The following is a 19,799-nucleotide window of genomic DNA, read 5'->3' on the forward strand; positions in this document are numbered from 1 at the left end:
CCTTCCCAAACTTCACCGACCCCTGTTTGGGCGGGGGTGTCGGAGGCGGATTTACCCCTAGCCACGGCGCCCCATGTTACGGCCGAAGCCTGGGGAAAGGCGTGTGCCCGGTTGTATTTTACACGGGAGTTCAGAACAGCCTGGGAGCTGCACACTGCGGGACACCAGGCTCGCAGGAGGAGAGGAGGCTTGGTTTTTGGAGAAGACACTTGCTTGTGCTCCGGGTAGAGGGTCGGAGTTTGCCAGGCAGGAACTCCCCCTACTGTTAATTTCATAAGGCTGCAGCGGTGGGTGGGAAGAGCTCCTGTCTGCGAGCAGGGCTCGGCAGTGAGGTTAGAGGAAGGTGCTGCCCGAGCCTCGGACAACCCAGCGAGAGGAAAGGGCTGTTTGGAAAGGGCCGGCAAATCCGAGCGGCTTTAGGCGTTAAACTGTACAGCGCCGAGCCCGCAGCCCCTTGGAAAGACAGCGAGGCCGACGGAAAAAAAGAAGGTGGGGAGAGAGGGGTAGTGGCGAGTCAGGACGAGAAACGAGGCGTTTAGTGCAAAAAGAAAAAAAAATCGAAACTAGTCATAACAAATGCCAGCGAGCGTATTGCGCCGAATAAAAGCTAGTTCCCCAGCACCACCCATGGCAGTGACCTGCCCTGGGCTGCAGCTTTCCTTTGGCAAATGGCTCCCACTGCTCTGGCTCAAACTAGCTCTTGCACTAGGCAGACCAGGCGCCGTGTGGACGCTGTCTGTGTGATCCGGCTCAGCCCAAGTCACTTCAGCAAAGCGTAGATCTGTCCAATAGGGTTTTCCCAAACTGTTCCAAGCAGGGTGACCAGATGTCCCGATTTTATAGGGACAGTCCCGATATTTGGGGCTTTTTCTTATATAGGCTCCTATTACCTCCCGTTCCCTGTCCCGATTTTTCACACTTGCTGTCCGGTCAGCCTAGTTCCAAGGGTCTCTTGGACAGAGGAGAGCAGCAAGCCGGCTTTTGAACCAGGCTTCCAGGGAACACGCCCCGGTGCAACAGGCGTGTTAGCGCTGGGTGCACAGGGCCCTGGCCTGGGTGCCAGCGATCACACGGGTCTGGAGACACCTGTGCACAAGAGACCAGAGGAGCGCGGCTTCACACCATGAAAACCACAAAGAAGCGCGAGACCCTGGGGGGAAAGGCCTGCCTGGCCTCTCTGTAGTAGCCTCGGGGCACATTCTCTCCTTTCCAGAAATGCCCCATTTCTCCTTGGTCTCTGCCCTATGCCTCAGGAATGGGCTGCCTGGGTTAAGGAGCGGGACCCCTACCTCCCTTGTCGAGGCTGGGGGTGAGACTATACAGGCCTTTCTCCCATGGAGGCCAATGGCAGCTCCGGAGCGAAGGGCTTGGCCCTGTTTTCTGCGCCAGTTTATGTCTCTCCAGACTCTCCTCTGGGCAGCGGGGCCTGGGAAACGCAGCGCAATAGCGTCCACCAGCCCTATTTCAAAGGAGGCGCAGACTCCCCGCTAAATACCTGCCTGGCTCCCGTGCTCCTGAGCGGCCGGGCACTGCCGGCCGCGGGGAAGGCTCGGCTCCGGGCCGAGCACGGGGAGAGGGCTGCGGACCCCCTGGCTCAGCGTTCAGAGAACAGAGAGCAACGTGCACGGCAGCTGCCCGGCCACAAACAGGCCCCAGGTTCCGCGGCCGTGCGAGGGAGGGAGGCTAAGGGCCGACTGGCCGGGGGCTGGGGGAGGCTGCGCATACTGAGGCCAGTAGCCCCTGGGCGTCGGTGGCCGCTCCGCAGAGGGAGCTGACAGTCACTTTGGGTCATCGGCGCGCATCGCTTCACCCAGGGCTCTCAGATCAGCCCCCCCCCCCCCAGCAGGGCTATTCTTCTCTGCCCCCCACCACAGAGAGCGCGGACAGGGGCAGGCCAGTGGGCGCTCCTCTGCCGGTCAGAGCCTGGGACAGAGCCCCGGGAAATACTCCGGACCGGAGCGTGTTCCTGCCTCAGATACACGAGTCAGTGATCCCTTCTTTGGGCCTGGGCCACACTGGTTTAAACCACCTCCCGGCTTCAGCGACGCCTGATTCCATGTCAGCTTTAGATCCCCTATGATCAGTGTGGAAAGCAAGCCAACGAAACAGGCTAACGCGCTTTCCAGCCGTCACACCCACAATGGAGAGTACACAATTTAGGAGTGCTTTGCTTGAGCTAGTCACTTCAGACAGGGAAAGCATTCTCCCTGCATGTATCTATGTGTGTGTGTGACTATTCTATGTATGTTCACACACACAGTGATTTATATTATATTAACATGCATACAATTATACACTGGAATATAATGTGCATAATTATATGCATGCTAATAAATATAATATAATAGAAACCACTCTGTGTGTGAACATACATATAATAGTCTCACACACATAGATATATGCAGAAAGAATGCTTTCCCTGTTTGAAACATATATATATATATATATATATATATATATATATATCCATCCCTGTGTAGAATTATATGATACACAGTCATAGCTTACAGTATGTATGATATACAAGTTATATAGAATATAAATTACATGTGCTATAAATATGAGTCTCTATATATCATGTAAGTATGCACAGAACTATATACGTGTGTGACTGTGTTTATACAGTTTGTATAAATACAGTCACTCTCACATGCACAGCGATGTCGGCTGGGTGTATATGTTTGCACCTACAAAATATATTATGGATACATTATGGATAGATATATTATGGATATATTATGGATTGATATATTATGGATAGATATATTACGGATACATTATGGATTGATATATTATGGATACATTATGGATAGATATATTGTGGATATATTATGGATAGATATATTATGGATATATTATGGATACATTATGGATTGATATATTATGGATACATTATGGATAGATATATTATGGATATATTATGGATTGATACATTATGGATAGATATATTATGGATACATTATGGATAGATATATTATGGATGGATATATTATGGATACATTATGGATAGATATATTATGGATACATTATGGATAGCTATATTATGGATATATTATGGATGGATATATTATGGATACATTATGGATAGATATATTATGGATTACTTGCTGCACGAAGTTATCACAGGAGGAAAGCAATGGAACAAAGGGCCCAGTTCCTTAATTCTGCCAAGCATATGAAACTAGATCCGGTAATAACTATAGATTTCATGAAGGCAGAATAATAACCAGCAGCAAAACAGACGGTATCAAGTCTCTTTTGTGAGGTGTGTCAGATGGTGCCCCCTCAAGCCAGGGAGGGCGGCGAGCTCCTCAGTATATTCAATGATCGTTATCGCGCGGCTCCTCTCATTTCGCGGTTCCCTCTGTAAAAGGGAGCATCCTTCTGTGATTCAGTGAAAGTGACTTTTTTTTTAAACAATTGCTATAGTGGTTCCCCCCCTCCCCGCCCTCTCATGAACTTGGGAGTGAAAATACCTGGGGGGGGGGGAGGGGAAGATTTTCACTTTTACTGGAAACGAAAAAGTTGGAGAGGGAAAAAAAACCCGCCCCCGATCGCAGTTTGGCCCTGGGCTGCCTTGGCGTGGCTGGGGAGCTCGCTCGGGGTCCGTTCCCGCGGCAGCTGCTGGCGGGCCCCGGCCGGGCCGCGTTTCGGGGTGGTTTCCGAACGGCACCGGGACGAACGGGGCTGACCAAGCCACGCCAGGGCGCCTTTTGCAGCTGCAGAGTGGGTCGGGGGCCCGATCCTGAGCCGTGTGTCCGATACTCCCCCTGCGGCCCCAGGCCGCCTCCACAAGCGGCCCCAGCCTCCCCCGTGCCCCCTATTCCCGGCGGTAACACTGCCTCCCCCTCCCCCAGCTGGGTGGACCCCACGCTGCCCCAGCCGGGGGGTGGGGGGGGAGCCCCTGGGAGAAGCAGCCCGAGGTTGTAGCTGGCCGGCTTCCCCTCCCCCCGCTCCCGCCAGACTCCCTCCGGTTTGTCAATGAACCGGCCCCGCCCCCCGCTCTCCCATTGGTCGGGAGCTGGCTAATCGCAGCCGGCCCCGCCCGGCAGCCAATGCGGGGCGGCCGGCAACTTTACTTTTCCGATTGGCCCGCGGGCGGGTGAGTGACGGCCCCCGCCCCCGCCCGCTCCCAGAGGCTGAGCCCCGCGCCGCTGTCCACATGCAGCGGGGTCCTGAAGGCGGCTCCGGCCAGGCGCCTCGCTCCGCCATGGGCGCGCAGTAGCCGCGGGGCAGCCGAGACGGGCAGCGGGATGGGAGCGCAGCGCCGGGCGCCGGAGCCTGCCGGGGCGGAGCGGCGGGCGTGAGGGAGCCGAGCAGCCCGCCCGGCATGGTCGGAGCCCCCGGCCCGCCTCGCCCAGCGCCCTCCAGCTTCCCCGGGGCGGGGAGCCCCCGCCGCCTCCCCGACAGGTCCCGCTCCGGCCCCCAGCTCGCCCCGCCGCCGCCCGGCCCCGGATCGCGGCGTCCCCGCTCCGCGCCTCTCCGGCCCCTGGATTGCTCCGGACCCGCCTGAGGAGCTGTGCCCGCTGGGGCTCGCCTGACCTTCGCCATGGCGCCCTGAGCCGCCCCGCTGCTGGGAGCCCCAGAGCCGGCGGGAGACCTGCAGGGACCGGGCGGGACCGGGAACCGGACCGTCCCGAACTCCTCCCCAGGTCCCGTCCCGCCGCCCGGAGTGACCGGACATTGCCGCGCTGGGAAGGAGCTTTGTGGGGTGGTTTGTGGCCGGCGTGGAGCTAGAGGTCTGGGCGGTCCGTCCCCGCAGTTTGGGCTGACGGAGCGGGGCTGAGCGCCGGGGAGTTTCAGACCGGACCGGACCGCTGCTGGGGACCGCTCCGATGGAAATACACTGTAAGCACGACCCGTTTGCAGCAATGCATAGTAAGTAGGCGGCTAGTTCCACTTCTCTGACATTTAGCGCCGATCCGGCCACCCTGCCTGGCCCGATCACACAGCGTCCCTCCCGAGCGGTTATTCAAGGGGGGTCGGTGTGGCTGCCTCTGGGCACCACGAGCGAGGACCAGCCGCACTTGACCTGCGCTTTGCAGGGAGGATGGAAAAGAAAACAACAGCCGCCGCCGCTGGCTCGCTCCTTCCCCCTTGAATTCGCGAGATAAACTTCTGCGGTGTTTCTAGAGAATGTGTGTCACCTAGATCCCCATGTACATGCCACTCCGACCAGCCCTTGCTAATCGTTGTGTTGTGAAAGCCAGAGACAGAGTGCACAGAGAGAACCAGAAGGCAAATTTTAAACCTTGATTTACCTCGGTCAGGTATTAAAACCACTGGGTGAGGACTACAGAGAGGATCGCATGGTTAGATCTTTGCCATCTCACAGTGAGATTCAAATGCCCAAAGTAAGCAGTACAATCAACCCCCCTTAAATAGTTCCACCAGACAGACCTGTTCCTTTTTGTAAGTCTCTTTCCGCCCCGTCCCTTTTAGGCTGGCTTAAAAAGTTGAGGTTTCCCTTAGTCGACGTTTACCATTTCTTAATTATTTATGTACAGATAATTTTTAAGACAAATTTTTACTAGCAAAAATAGGGGTTGGAAATATTAGAAACAGCCTATTTTAGTGAGTATCATTTACTCTCTAGAAGAATGAATTGATGTACAAATATTTCTAAATCAAATCTCTCTCTCTCTCTCTCTCTCTCTCTCTCTCTCTCTCTGTCTCTCTCTCAAAGAAAACATTGTGTTTGAAAGATACAGAAAAGTTTGGTCTGCAGCATTTTTGCTAAATGTAAAATATCGATTTAGCCTAAAAATACCCAGCAGTTATCAATGATAAACTGAGTCTAAAATAATTTTCTTCTAAAAACATTGAATTAATTTTTGCAAGACCAAAGTCTAAGGAAGGGGGAACGTACAACAGAGTCCAAATGTTAGAACTAGCTGTGTAAGTTAGCAGAATATGGGCAATGTGTTTGCTTGAGGTTTGTTGTGAGAGGCTGGGAGAAGATTTATCCATTAACACAGTGTTATGTGAAATGACATCTCTCACGGTGAGTTAAACGCTGGATTAGATCTAGAGATTTCAAGGAAATATAAAGTAGAACTAATCACATTTCCCTTATGCACTCCAGCCTTTTAGCCAAGACAGATTTGTTTTCAAAATAAAAGAACGTGATATGTAGATAGACACTATCTATCTATCTATCTATCTATCTATCTATCTATCTATCTATCTATCTATCTATCTATCTATCTATCTATCTATCTTATAATAATATAAATTTAGAATAGGACACACGGTAGATGACTACAGAAGGACAGACTGTAAACTTACAGGGAAGTGTAGAAGATGAACTACAAAGAAAAACGCAACATTTTTGATTTAAAAAACGAAGGTTATTTTTTAGCTAAATTGAACGAGACATTTAAAACATTTTCAAAATAACCTGCTTCTAAAAAAAGGAAAGCTGCAAATGGAAAAATTGACTTTGATTTTTTAATTTACAAATCAAAATATTTTAACATATGTGCAAATCGAGCTTTTCATTTAGAAGGACAGTTTGAAATATGATTAATAGTGAAAAAACAAGATTTCTCCCGGAGTTGTCTTTCTGCTAATTTGACGGGCAACCATATGTGGAAAAGCCACCAAGGGACTTAGCTGCTTCCTCCATTAACCTAAATAATGATAAATCAATATCTTCTGCAGGAACGTAAGGGGAGGAAAAGAAATGGAGGGGCAAAACCCCAGTTTGATTATGATGCTTTTTGCTATTGCAGTCAATCTGTTTCTGGAAAGATTTAGTGCAACTGACTCCAAAAGAAAAAATTTCTGGCTGAATTTTCAGCTGACCATTAACAGCCATTCTGTTCTCCCTCATGAGACACATTTTACCTAGTTAAAACGTTTGAAACGATAATATATATTGATGTGACTACGAGGAAAGGGATCAGACTTCTTCCTGCACAACAGCCCCAGACGCTGTTTTGTCACAAATGTTGATTTAGTCTTTAGCATCCTCAGCGGGCGAAGACAGCTAACGCCAGCCCCATCAGAAATACTCCCAACCTAGAACCTGATTTGGAGCCGAGAGCAGATAGATGCCCACCAAAGAGCGGAATTCCCTAGCCAGAGGAATCATTTCCTAAGGAAGTATGTAGCAAAGCCGTCACACAGCGGGAGAACAAACGCTGAGCAAAGAGCGGAGTGCTTACAATGCCTGCGGTTTTTTCTGGCCCAGGAATAACAATCCCACATAGTTTCTTCATTCTCTTTGGAAGGGAAAGCTTGAAACCCGCAGGCAATGAGCCCCTGGATCCAGCATCGATGCAGTGTGTGCATAGACGCCAAGATAAGGAAGAACTAAGGGTCGTTGCATTGTGCTATGCTCTTGCTACTAGGAAAGTCAATTTTTTACAGGTGGGGACCAACACGTACCTGCCTATCGGTCTGGCAGCATGCCCCAGTGTTTATATTTGTTTGATACATGGTAAAGCCGTGAATAGGTGGGATCTGGATGGCATGTTCCTTAGTTTAACTACCTACCCACGCAGTAGGTTGGCTGGACCTGGGGCTCACCCCGAAAGTCTGGTCGGTGGTTGGGCTGTTGGAGCGAGTGGCGATTCTTCCGCGGCTTAACAACAGTAACCAGCACGGGGTGAAGAACAAGTCCCCCACCTCCATCGCTTCCCATAGCTTGTTAACGACCCCCCGCCGCCCCCAATCCCTGCGGATTTCCTCTGTCTAAAAGTTTTGGGCGTTCAACTTTCCCGGCTCTTTGCTTCCCACGGGGGCGAGGGGAAAGGCTGAGAGGTGACGCGCAAAGGCGCAGGGCACTTTCCCCGCAGAGGTTCCCAGTTGGCACGGGCGTGGATGTGCGCACAATAAAGCTGCCTCTGGTTTTCCTGTCCAGATCTCTCCTGCGCTCAGATTAGCCCCAAACCAAACCCGAATAAGCCGACAGCTCCTTCCTTTCCTGCCGGACGCCGGGCTCCGCGGCAGGCGGAGGGGCGATCTGGTCGCCGTGCCAGGGGAGGGGAAATACCGCGCGCATTTCAGCTGGGGGGAGGAAACATACAAAATAAGAATGTGCGGAGTCAGCTGCTTCCCCTCGCCCTGGGGCGACCCTTGCCGCTGAAACCCACCTGAGCGGCACCCCGAGCCCGCGAGCACCCCCTTGGAACTGGGCTGGGCTCGAACAGGAGGGACCGCCAGACGGACAGTTAAGAGACGGACTTTCCGAATAAACCCCGGACACGTTGATAAAGACAATGAGAATTCATTTAGAAGGGCGCCTCTCTGTCCGTCGGTTTGCCTGGCTCTCCCGGCGTTTTCTAATCTTGAGACCGAGTGGGAAAATACTGCAAAGGTGCTTGGTTCCTTGAGGTGCTGACACTTAGCTTTACCTTCTGTAAAAGAGTTCCCAGCCATTTCTAGGGGCGAGGGAGTATTTACAGAGAACACCCCGGCGGTTAGTTTTCTCCAGGACACTTCTAGTAATTTAAAGGGGAAAAAACCAACAACTTTCTTTAATACCCCTTGTTAGCAAATGGGGTGGCTCTGTTGAGAATCAGCAACCCTTTCCCTGACAGCCAGTCGATGGAGCAGCGATGCTGGATTTAATGCTTAAGCTGCTGCTGGAATGTGTGTGCATTCATAGAGCCACAGCTCTATAATCTGTCTCCTTCTTTCCCTCGCGGATATGCATATATTCCTATATTACACACATATGTATGTATGAATATATACTAGACATGTAGGGAGTGTATGCACACAGTTGTGTGTATATGTAATATACCATATATAACACATAGACACAACAATACACACACACTCCCTACATGTCTAGTATATATTCATACATATAGGTCTATATGTATTGTATACTTGAATACTTCTCAATGAAGACTACACAATACATAGGTACATACATATGTATATCTGCATACATGTATGGATTGTGTGTCTATATTATATTATATGATATGATATGATATGATATTATATTCACAGAACAATACACACAATCCATAAATGCGTAGTATATATATTCTTCATAGTTAAAATTGCTTTAACATTTCTCAGCAATAGGCACAGTAGTAAAGAGTGCTACAAACTTGCCCCAGACTGAGATGCTTTGTCATTTTATAGTGCCAGCGGTCGCCTGGCAGAGCGCAGTTTTCTTGCGTAGCCCCCCGGAACACACAGCAGATCTAGTCATTTAATAACGTGTATTTTTCACAGGGAGGGACTAGTTACCTCTGTTGCCCAGCAAAACTCCCAGAGCTGGGCCTGCTAGACTCGGGGTGGCCTGAAATCTGCTCTGGTGGTTCGGCAGGGTGATTGGCAGCAGGAAAGAAGATCTGATTTTTAAAAGCATTTTTTTTTTTTTGCCTTCCTTCAGTGAGAACTTCCATCTGCTAGCCAGAGGAGCAGGTGATAATGGGGACAAATGCAGTGGAAGAGGAGAAGGCATCCCCACGGATGGATCGTTCTCCTTTCATTTGAACTAGTTATTCCTTTCCCATCCCATACATTTCTCCAGCCAGAAGATGAATGGTGCAAATCCGAAGGCCCGTTAGCTGCCCGTAAAAGGCTCTGGGATGCTCTTTTACCCGGCTGCAGACGATTTGAACGTAATTTAACCTCTCCTGCTCCAGCACACCATTGCAGGGAGCACAGTCCACCCCGGCTGAGCAATTTGCTCTGCACAGTGGCCCTAGCTGAAGAGGATCATCTCAGAGCCTGGGCTGGTGAATATCACTGCTGAGCCCTGGTCTCCATCGCCTGGAAAGGCAAGTGGGGATGGCGAGCTCCCTGGCTATTAAGACTTCGCCTCAGGACCAACGTGGTTTTATTTCTGGTGGGGTTGGGGTGTTCATTTGCCCCCCAGCAGCATGTTAGAGCTGTACGGAGAATACAAAGATTTTCAAACTCTGGGCTAATTTGCCTGGTCATTAGCATAGCGCAGCTTCCCTTTGTTAGGCACCCAGAAGGATCCAACCCTACCCAGGTTCAGGAATCTCTTCCTCAGCACAAAGCTGCTGCCCGTAGAAGCTCGCCCCAGGGGTGGCCAGTGTTATATATATATTTTTAAATAAAGCCACCGACTAGTGCTTGATGATTTATCGCGACATCTTTATTATTTAGCAGCTGCAATAATTCTGTCCTCTTGGAGGGAAAGTCCGGGTTGGTGGGGAGTGCGGGACCTTTTTGGTGTGACTCTAAAGCGTTTGAATCTCCCATAGCCAAACTGGGGGCTGTGTGATACAGCAACAATTTGGGGCTATTCCCCCCCGAGAGATCTTTGTTAGGCAGGTTTTTGTCGCCCCCCCTCCCCCCGTGGGAGGACTATAACTCCCTTTCGAGAATGACTTATTTTAAGTCACATCCAATATTTATTGACAACAAATATCAACGCACCACGTTCCCCCGCCTGTATTTTAATGATCACCTTTACACTTGAAACGAACCCCGGGACACTCCTGCAGGTGTTGATTTTTGGCTGTTTGGGGGAAATGTGGGTGGCTGACCGCGTGGCCTTACTACCTGCCATCGAAGTGGATGGGGAAGTTCAAGTCGATCAGGGTGTCACTTTCGTCGAGGAGAGCTGTCAGGGCATGTAGGTAGCTGACCCCCCTGGCCCTGCTGAAGTGGGGGAGAGCACTCCCACTCCGCCGGTGACCCACAGCTTCCGCGGCTGCTGCTGGGCGAGCAAGCCAGCCCGGCTGGTCGCGAACTTGGAGCAAAAAGAACCGCACAACAGAGGGGCCCTTTGTTTAATTTTCCATCCAGGGGACAAATTGTTCTAGGGCATGAAGGAACCTTTGACTCTTGGAGAGCTGGATGCCTACAAAACACCGAACTTGTAATATTTGGAGGGAATAATTACAAAATTAAAACCCTTGCCCAAACAAAGTCTTAGCTTTCAGTATCAAGATTCTTTCTTTCTTTCTTTCTTTCTTTCTTTCTTTCTTTCTTTCTTTCTTTCTTTCTTTCTTTCTTTCTTTCTTTCTTTCTTCTACTTTGAATTGCTTTTCTAGATGAAAAGCTAAGGAGCTCTGCCGTTTTTTAAAAATTAAATAGGATGTTAATAATTTAATATAATTGAAATTGCTGAGGAACCAGAGGCCAGTTTGTTTCAGTTAAGTGGAGCTGTACCTGTTTTTTGCTATTAAAAGCAACAAGGACATTATTTTTCTGGCCTTAAAAGAATTTCAGAATCCAAACAGATAGGCTCTGTAACCCTACAGTGCTGGGATGGTTTACTCTGGAAAATGCAGCACAAGGTTATTCTCAGACTTCTCTTGATATGCTCTGAATAAACTTATTTTTGGAGCAGAAACACTTGGAACCTGAAGCTTCCACTCAGATCTGGTGTGCTGAAAAAAACGTTCACTTCTGAAATGGGCAAGGAACTTCAGTGAGGGGCTGCTCTGTGTAGGCTTAAACTGGCTTGAGTAATCAAATATTTTATGTGGATTCCTGATGTGTGCTGACAGTTTTAGAAGGTGTTTACAAAGTTTGACAGTAGTTTATCAATGGGGAAATGACAGGATTTAAATAAAAATAGTTTATACGATTGTTTTTTTTTAAGCACTGGGGCATTTGACCTGTCAGCTTATTCTGTACAGTCCAAGTTCCCTGTAAACAGAGATTTTTCTTACTACTTTTTTGTTCCAGTTTTGGCAACAGAGCTGTCTCTTGCTATTATTTGTTTTCAGTTTCACCAGCTCTCTGTTATATTTGGATGATTAACAACTTGAGAATTAATTATATTTTGTCGCTTGCTACATGGGATTATTACATGTTCCTTGGTTTTACACAATTTAGCTGCTACGTATCTAGCTGGGTCCCATTTCACATCAGATATATGATTCACCTTGCTAAAGGTGGACAGTGCAAATCTGCTAGAAAAAGAATAATATATAGGTGTGGGCTAAGCATTCACATTTCATTTGTGGGACCATAATGTCTGCAGAGGCCGCTGTAAATTATAACAGCAAAAGCCATTCCATATTTTCCCCCTTTTGATTAAATTAAGTATTAAGCAATCATTTTGGGGGGAAAAGTAAATGATCATTACATTCAGTGCAACCCTTTTCTGACTGAATGAAACTAAATTTATAAGGAAAATGGTCCAAGTCTTATTTGAACACAGCCTTATATTTGTAGGGAGACTAAAATTCACCTTTTAACCATGCAGCTATAGGGCTTACTCAAGCAGTTCTTACTCAGGCAACATCTCCCACTGGTTTCAAGGGGAGATATTGCCTGAGTACTGCTGGTCTGGGCCTAAAAATGTAATTTGAAAGGCTGTTTTACAAACTAGGGTCCTGATTTCAATGTCACTTAAATCAGGAGGAACTCCATTGAAGCCAGGGGGTTACATTGGTGTGAAATTGCTGTGAGAACAGAATTAGGTTTCAACTTTTAAAATTCTTCCTGCCTTGGCAGTAAGGGATGATCAGTAATTTGAAAATGCTTAAACTCTTGTTGAGGAGTGAGGCTGATCATAGTGAAGGCGGAATCTGTGGTTTAGCAAGATTGCAGTAGAGAAGTGTCTTCCAACTATCACAAAGATGTTGTTTTCTGCTTGTTTTTTTTTCTCCAATGTGTTTCAGGACATGGAGGAGTGAATCAGTTAGGGGGTGTTTTTGTGAATGGTCGTCCACTCCCTGATGTTGTCCGCCAAAGGATTGTGGAACTTGCCCACCAAGGTGTCAGGCCGTGTGACATCTCCAGGCAGCTCCGGGTCAGCCATGGTTGTGTCAGCAAAATTCTTGGCAGGTAACTTTGTTTCTGCAAAGGAAAATATCAAACACTGGATCAAAGATTATGAAACAAGAAACAAGTCAAATGGAGACTGATAGAAATGACCAGGGAATGACAGGAGACAGTATAGGATCAGTCAGTCACAATTTAAGATGTCTGACCTGGGAAGTGAAAGTGATTGATTGATTTGTTTGTTTATTTACTTCACCAAAAAGTTCTTGCAAATAACTAAAGAAATGAAGGGGAGAGATGGCCCATGTGGTCTAAGTTTCCTGCACCTGTGTGTACTGAAAAATGGACAAATCTGTGAGTCATTTGCAGTAAAATGGAAAAACCAGAAGTTATGAATCTGACGGTGAAAGCTGCCCCTTTTGTTTTCTAAAGAACATTCTATTTTTAGCACATAATTTCACTACCGAAAGCTACCAAGAGCAGTTGTCAGTCAGCACACTCATTTACATGGCCTCTTTGGAAATTTGTCACAATAATTTCATTTTAAGCCTTGTTTTATTCTTGTAATAAGATATATTCCTAATTAGAACACACAGTACCATAACTAATCATTAACTCTCTTAATTTCGGTACTTTGAGAGTAGCCATCTGTTCTGATTGGAGATGCTCAACGTGGTATAACAATAGTAAATTAAAAAAAAAGGTGTCTATCATGTCCGAATTTGGTTTTGAACTTGATTTAGATTCAGGAAAGTCATCACTGCATTTTAACTCCTTGTGCATAAATCTGAATATCAGATATCCCTGGTTTTAAATGCACTAGAACGCATGTATCTTGGGAACTTTTACCTGCCACACTTTTCTATTACCTTCTATTTTCTCTTTAAAACTCAGAGAAGTGTTTTAAATGTTTACTGAGCATTAACAATTGAATTAACTTCATTGTTTGCATTCCACTGGTATTAGTCACATTTTGACCTTCACTTTCCCCCCTCAATTTTAATTGATCTGTTTTATTGGTCAGACTGTAGTTATAAAGATTGTTAGAGCAAACATTTGTCGAGCAGTGTACATAGACTCTTCCCCCTGAAATAACTGCAGCAGCAGTCCCACATGGACAAATGCAGTACTCGAAATGAATCTGGCAAAGCTAAGTGTTCACCGTTATTCCATGAGACCCATTGTCTCTACTGGAGAATCTTCTCTGCAGTCTTATTCACATTGCTGCTATCATGCCACAGGGGCCAGTCAGAATGTATGCACAGAAGGTCCCAGAAATCCAGGAGACCTGGTTCTTCTCTCACACACCAGTTTTACTCCAGTGTAATTCCATTGGAACTCAGCGAAGTTACCCTGGATTTTACACTGATGGAAGTGAAAGGGCATGTAAGCGCTGATATTTTTTCTCTTTCTGAGAGAGACTTTTCTTGTGCTTTATATGGGACTTTCCTGCCTACCACAGGCTGCTCCATTCTGTTTGATCTTTGAATCTTTTCTGAGTGCTGGTCCTATCTGTGACACCCTACTACTCTAGCCGATTTACAAACCATTTCTATTAGTATCAGTGCAAAGCTAATAAAGAGGCAACTACAGGGGAAAAGTCCAACCACTTTACTGTTTCAGATTTGAATAGATTTGTCATTAGATATATTTGCATTATGGAGCTCAGAGAGCAGCTCTGGAGTTTTGTCATTTAAGTTGTCAACAATAAATTGGAATTTCATAGCTCATTATTTTCATAACTAATAATTATGGTGGGTAAAATGTCACTGTAATTGGAGCTGCCGCCTGTGGGGGGAAAAATACGAATGCACCACATAAAACCGTTTGATTCCAAATTCTGGAACTGAAAGTTTTTGAATCCGCTTGTTTTTGGTCAAATGTTGGAAAAAACACAAAACGTTCAAAGAAATAAATGTGAGCCTTTGGGGCGATGGTCTGGATGGCGGCAGAAGGAGGCCGACTGTAGCTGATTGCTCATGGAGCATTACAGCGGGGGCGACTGCCCTGTGCCCATCTAAGGGGAGAATTGGCAACCTGCCTGGAGCTCAAGGGCAGGATCTAATTTGCATAAAATCTAGCAGATTGCAGCTGCCCTGTCTTTAGTGTGGGGTTGTGGCCAGATTGAGAGGGAGAATTGCATTGTGGGAGCTGTAGTCTCTGTGGGACACGCCCCAAGTTAAAGATGAGACTAACCAGACGGGAAGAGTGCCCTGTGGAATTCTATAGGTTTAGTTGGCCTGCAGGTTGCACTTTGGTTGTCCCAGCTTTACAGGGAAATTGGGATTAAGTTATTCTGGGGCTGACTCTGTAAGGGCCTGATTTTATGCTCTTTAAAGTCATTGGAATCTTTCTGTTGATTTTAATGGGGTTCAGATCAGGCCCTTACCCTCTATGCCAATGTCCTTCAATGAGGGAAAACTGTTACCCAGCAGCATAGGGTCCTGTCTGTCTCAGAGTTCAAAAATGCAACACCAAACTGCTTGTCAGTTGCCTGTTTCCCTGTTGCCTAGATTATCCAGAACTGGAGCCAGCAAGAAACAAGGAACAACAGCCAGTGATCGTGCATGTGTGCAGGCCCAAGAGAGAGCGAGAGAGAGACTGGTTACACAGAGGGATTTTTATAAAATCTGCCATTTTTTATTTGCCCCATGAAAATTGTGAGCAGTTAGTAAAGCAGCATTAAACCCAGTTCTGGAGCTTTCACTCACTGACGGGATGCCATAAGTGAAGGTTACAAGGTCTGGGCTGCATGGTCATTTTTCATAGGCATGATTTTCTTAGGTGCATCATGCAAACATGTTTTCGCCATTATTTCATCATTCACCCAGGTGCAAACATCATCTTGTCACTCCCATTAAAGGGATATTTTTAGGCTCTGAAAAAAGAGTGCCCACGGGACAATTAAACCTGTAATGCAGAAGAAATTTGATCAATGCAACTGCCTTTGATACACAGACTTCAGTCCCATAACATGCTCATGCTCTTTTGCATCAGAGAGATTTTAGGAGATTCGTTTTCCCGCAGACAACACAGATGTCAAATAGCTGCAGAGAAAATATATCATGTGAACTTATGTTTTTATTGGGTGGGTTCTAATATGGATCCTGCTAAAAATATGGGATGTGCCAAAGTCAATGAACAAGTTTAGGCTGCTAAAGATGATTCAGCCGGGCAAGGTGTCCCTGTATGGAGAACCCATAAAGAAATGGGAGCTCTAAGCACAGAGGGCTTTTAGAATCAGGTCTGATAGGGAAGAAAGTATCAGTCTCTCTGCTGTTAGTTCTGGGCTTATTTTTATCTGTTCTTAGAAAATTACAAACTATAAAAAAGTGCACAACATCATTGACTTACACAGCCAGAACCACATCATCTCTTACAGCACAACTTTTAGGCTGAGCATTTAGGGAGCTTGTCTTCTTCCTTAGATTTCCTCTTGGTCCTCTGTGGACAGAACAAGACTCCCACTTGGAGCAATACAGTAACAGCCGTTCTCAGACTATAGGTCGGGACTCCAAAGTAGGTTGTGACCCTGTTTTAATGGGGTTATCAGGGCTGTTAGACTTGCTGGGGCCCGGGGCCGAAGCTGAAGCCTGATGGCTTCAACCCTGGGTGGCAGGGCTCAGGTTGCGGGCCCCCTGCCTGGGGCTGAGGCCCTAGGCCTTCAGCTTCGGCCCTGCCCACGGCTGTGGGGCTCGGGCTTTGGCTCCCTCCCCCGCCGCCCAGGGTGGCGGGGCTCGCGTTGGCTCAGGCTTCGGTCCCCCCTCCTGGGGTTGTACAGTAATTTTCGTTGTCTGAAGGGGGTGGCAGTGCAATGAAGTTGGAGAACAGCTGCAGCAGAATCTCAGAGTTACGACCACGTCGGGACTGGAGCTTGTTCGTGACTCTGAAATGTTCGTATCGCTGAACAAAACATTATGGTTCTTTCAAATGTTTACAACTGAACATTGACGTCATACAGCTTTGAAATTTTATTATGCAGAAGAAAAATGCTGATTTCCCTTTATTTTTTACGTTTAACGCAGTACAATGTTGTATTTGCTTTCGTTGTCTCTGCTTTTGCTTGATTGCGCCCTTCCAGTTCCAGGTGAGGGGCGTGGTTGACTGGTCAGTTTGTAACTCTGGTGTTCGTAACTCTGAGGTTCTACGGTAGTTTCCAAGCTTTTGTTTCAAGAAAAAGAAAAAAAGAGTCTGGTTCCCAGCTGGAATAAATTGTTGCAGCTACACTGAAGGAAGTGGAGTTGGTCCCATTTACACCAGCTGAACAGCTGTCAGTGTCTTTAGTACAATTCTGTGAAAGGGCCTGATCCCACCACTCTGTCTGATTGGAATAATTTTTAATCACATGAGTAATCTCACAGGTGTCAATAGAGCAATTTGCGGGCCAGGGTTATGGTATCAGGCCCTATGAATTTAAAGAAACCAACCACACTACTTTCTTTTGAGAATAGTGATGAGGAAATATTTGTTTGCTCCTTAAGAACTGCATATTGAAACCATAGCTCCCTGGAAAAGAGAATATAACAAAATGTTACACTGGCATACTTACTTCAAATGTCCTCTGCAAATATTTGTCATGATACTACTTTACCCGGCCTTCATGTGGGGGTGAAGTGATGACAAGGCATTTACATTAATGAAGGCGAATTTCCCTCGAAACAGTAATTTATTACAAAAGAGTTCAGTACAAAAATAATGGTGCTGAATGTGATTTGTTTCTATTATTGCCCCTACGTCTGATTAATAACACACATTTCCAGTTAATTTAGGAACTCAGCATGCCCTTTAATCTTGCATTGTTTCTATTGTCTTGCTGTTATGGAAAAATATATGTTTTATACTGGGGCCCGTTTTCAATTACTATAAATTAATCCATTGGGGAGATAATGTCCTACGTAGCCAGGAAGGGTGAGCGAAAGGGCAGATGTATCGTAGAAGAGACTGGAGATGCGTTGCACTAAAATAGTGCACACTGTAAATCTCCAGCCTTCCTGGCTGTCAACTCTTGGTAACTAAAGCTTTTTCTTGGATTTGTCTCTCCCAGGTACTATGAGACTGGGAGCATTAAGCCTGGAGTGATTGGAGGATCCAAACCAAAGGTCGCCACACCCAAAGTCGTCGAAAAAATTGCAGAGTATAAACGCCAAAATCCCACCATGTTTGCCTGGGAGATCAGGGATAGACTTCTAGCCGAGCGAGTGTGTGACAATGACACCGTACCCAGCGTCAGCTCAATTAACAGGTACAGATTTGGACAGCACTGGTCAGCGGCTTTCATGGCTGGAATTTGCAGCATCTCCTCCTTTGGGTTCTTCCTGGGGCATTTGCAAGTAATCCGCTTTGTGTTTGTTTCCTGGATGACTTGGGCAGCCCTGAAGGCCAGTAGTTGAGCACAGAGGCAAATGTGTGGTTTCTTATGAGCAACTGCTCTCACCACGCAGCCTGGCTGCTGCATCCCATCCCGACCTGCAGTTCTTTTGCTGTTAAAGTCCCATGCTGATTCCAATGGAGACTGCTCGCAGGGTTGGATTCGGCAGCAAGGGATTTCAGGGTATAAACGTTCCCTAGGGATAAGGTTGAGACCACCAGCCACCTGGACTACCGGTGATCTAAAAAAGCTTTGAATTCAGATTCAGCGGAGGGTGGGAAGAGTGAGGTCTAGTGATTAGAGCATGTCAGCATTTCTGGATTCCCTTAGGCCAGATTCATGTTTGGTGGGGTAAGGTACTACTCACCATGAGTAAGGCTGATGGAATCTGGCCTGTAACCTTTTCATGCCTCAATTATCCACCTGTAAAATGAGTGGTAAATGTACCTATCCGGAGGGGTGTTTTGGGAGTTAATTAATTTTTAAAAGAACTTTAAGAACCTCACATGCAAGGTACTACCATGGGGCCCGATCCTGCATGACAGGAGCTTTGCCATTGACTCTCATGGACACAGGATTAGAGCCCTGCAGAGGTACAAAGTATAATTACTTCTTTTAACAGGTTTCAGAGTAACAGCCGTGTTAGTCTGTAATTCGCAAAAAGAAAAGGAGTACTTGTGGCACTTTAGAGACTAACCAATTTATTTGAGCATAAGCTTTCGTGAGCTACAGCTCACTTTATCCGATGAAGTGAGCTGTAGCTCACGAAAGCTTATGCTCAAATAAATTGGTTAGTCTCTAAGGTGCCACAAGTACTCCTTTTCTTTTTACTTCTTTTAAAGTGCTCCACCTTAAATGAATCTTAACCAGAACTATTTAGGAAGCCAACAGTCTCTCGCTCGATGGATGGGATGCTAGCTCACACCGAAGAGAAAAACCAGTGTTCATCATGACAGTGTTGAGAAACATCTTGTGAAAAGTTACAAAAGTCAGTAACAAGTGTTTAATGGAAGGGATACGAATCCCCTAAACATTCTAGATGGTAAGCAACAGCCCTCCATCCTCTGCGGTATTCTTCTCAGAGGGCTCTTCATAGTTGACGATACAGGGTGTAGACATAAAACCCCCTTACATTTAAATTCAAAGACTGTGTGGGGCTGTGAATCCATTGTGTGTATGTGTGTGGTTTTAAAAATCAAGATAGTTTTCATGCAATTTCATCCAAATCCCCAGAATGCAGCTAACTCTAAATTTCCATGTGTGTCTAGGGTCATGTAATAAATAGACGCCAAATTATTTTGTATGTCTGTTTGGGGATCCCAACCTGGATGCCCTTGTGGAATTGCCCCTTAAGTATTAATAATCTCTGACATGATAACATGAAAAATAATGGGTGGCCCTTTACCTCCTAATCGATTGTTATGTGACAGATTTATGGGAATAAGTGCAAAGACTGGGTAGACAATTCAAAATGTTTAATGCTGTCGGCAGTTTCCTAACTGGAATGAAATCCTAGCAGCATTCAGTAATACTGAGAGATTTACAGATTTTGGCAAGAAAGAGATTAGTTTGAGAAACAAAACAGAAACCAGGGGCCGAAAAAAAATCTTAATACTATGGTGTCCTCAGATAACCGAAGGCCAGCTCCACGCCCACTGGAATCCATGGGAGTCTTTCCATTGTCTTCATTGGTAGCATGATTATTATTTTTAATTATTGCACACTGGGGCCCGGTCTTCGTTGTGCTAGG

General features: G+C 46.6%; 1 protein-coding gene across 4 annotated transcripts in view; it reads left to right on the forward strand.

Annotated features, from left to right (window-relative positions):
- Positions 1 to 19,799, forward strand: part of PAX5 (paired box 5) — a 239,306-nt gene that overhangs the window by 4,733 nt on the left and 214,774 nt on the right. For 2 of the 4 annotated variants that reach the window (XM_074953572.1, XM_074953568.1), the window contains exons 2-3: positions 12,579 to 12,744; positions 17,726 to 17,923. In XM_074953572.1, coding sequence (XP_074809673.1) covers positions 12,579 to 12,744; positions 17,726 to 17,923 — 364 coding nt within the window. Of the gene's footprint in view, positions 1 to 4,534; positions 4,879 to 12,578; positions 12,745 to 17,725; positions 17,924 to 19,799 lie in introns of those variants that run through there. The other 2 variants (XM_074953569.1, XM_074953571.1) reach the window with 2 other exon arrangements.

The sequence above is a fragment of the Natator depressus genome, chromosome 5 (assembly GCF_965152275.1).
Source record: "Natator depressus isolate rNatDep1 chromosome 5, rNatDep2.hap1, whole genome shotgun sequence".
Classification (NCBI taxonomy): domain Eukaryota; kingdom Metazoa; phylum Chordata; order Testudines; family Cheloniidae; genus Natator; species Natator depressus.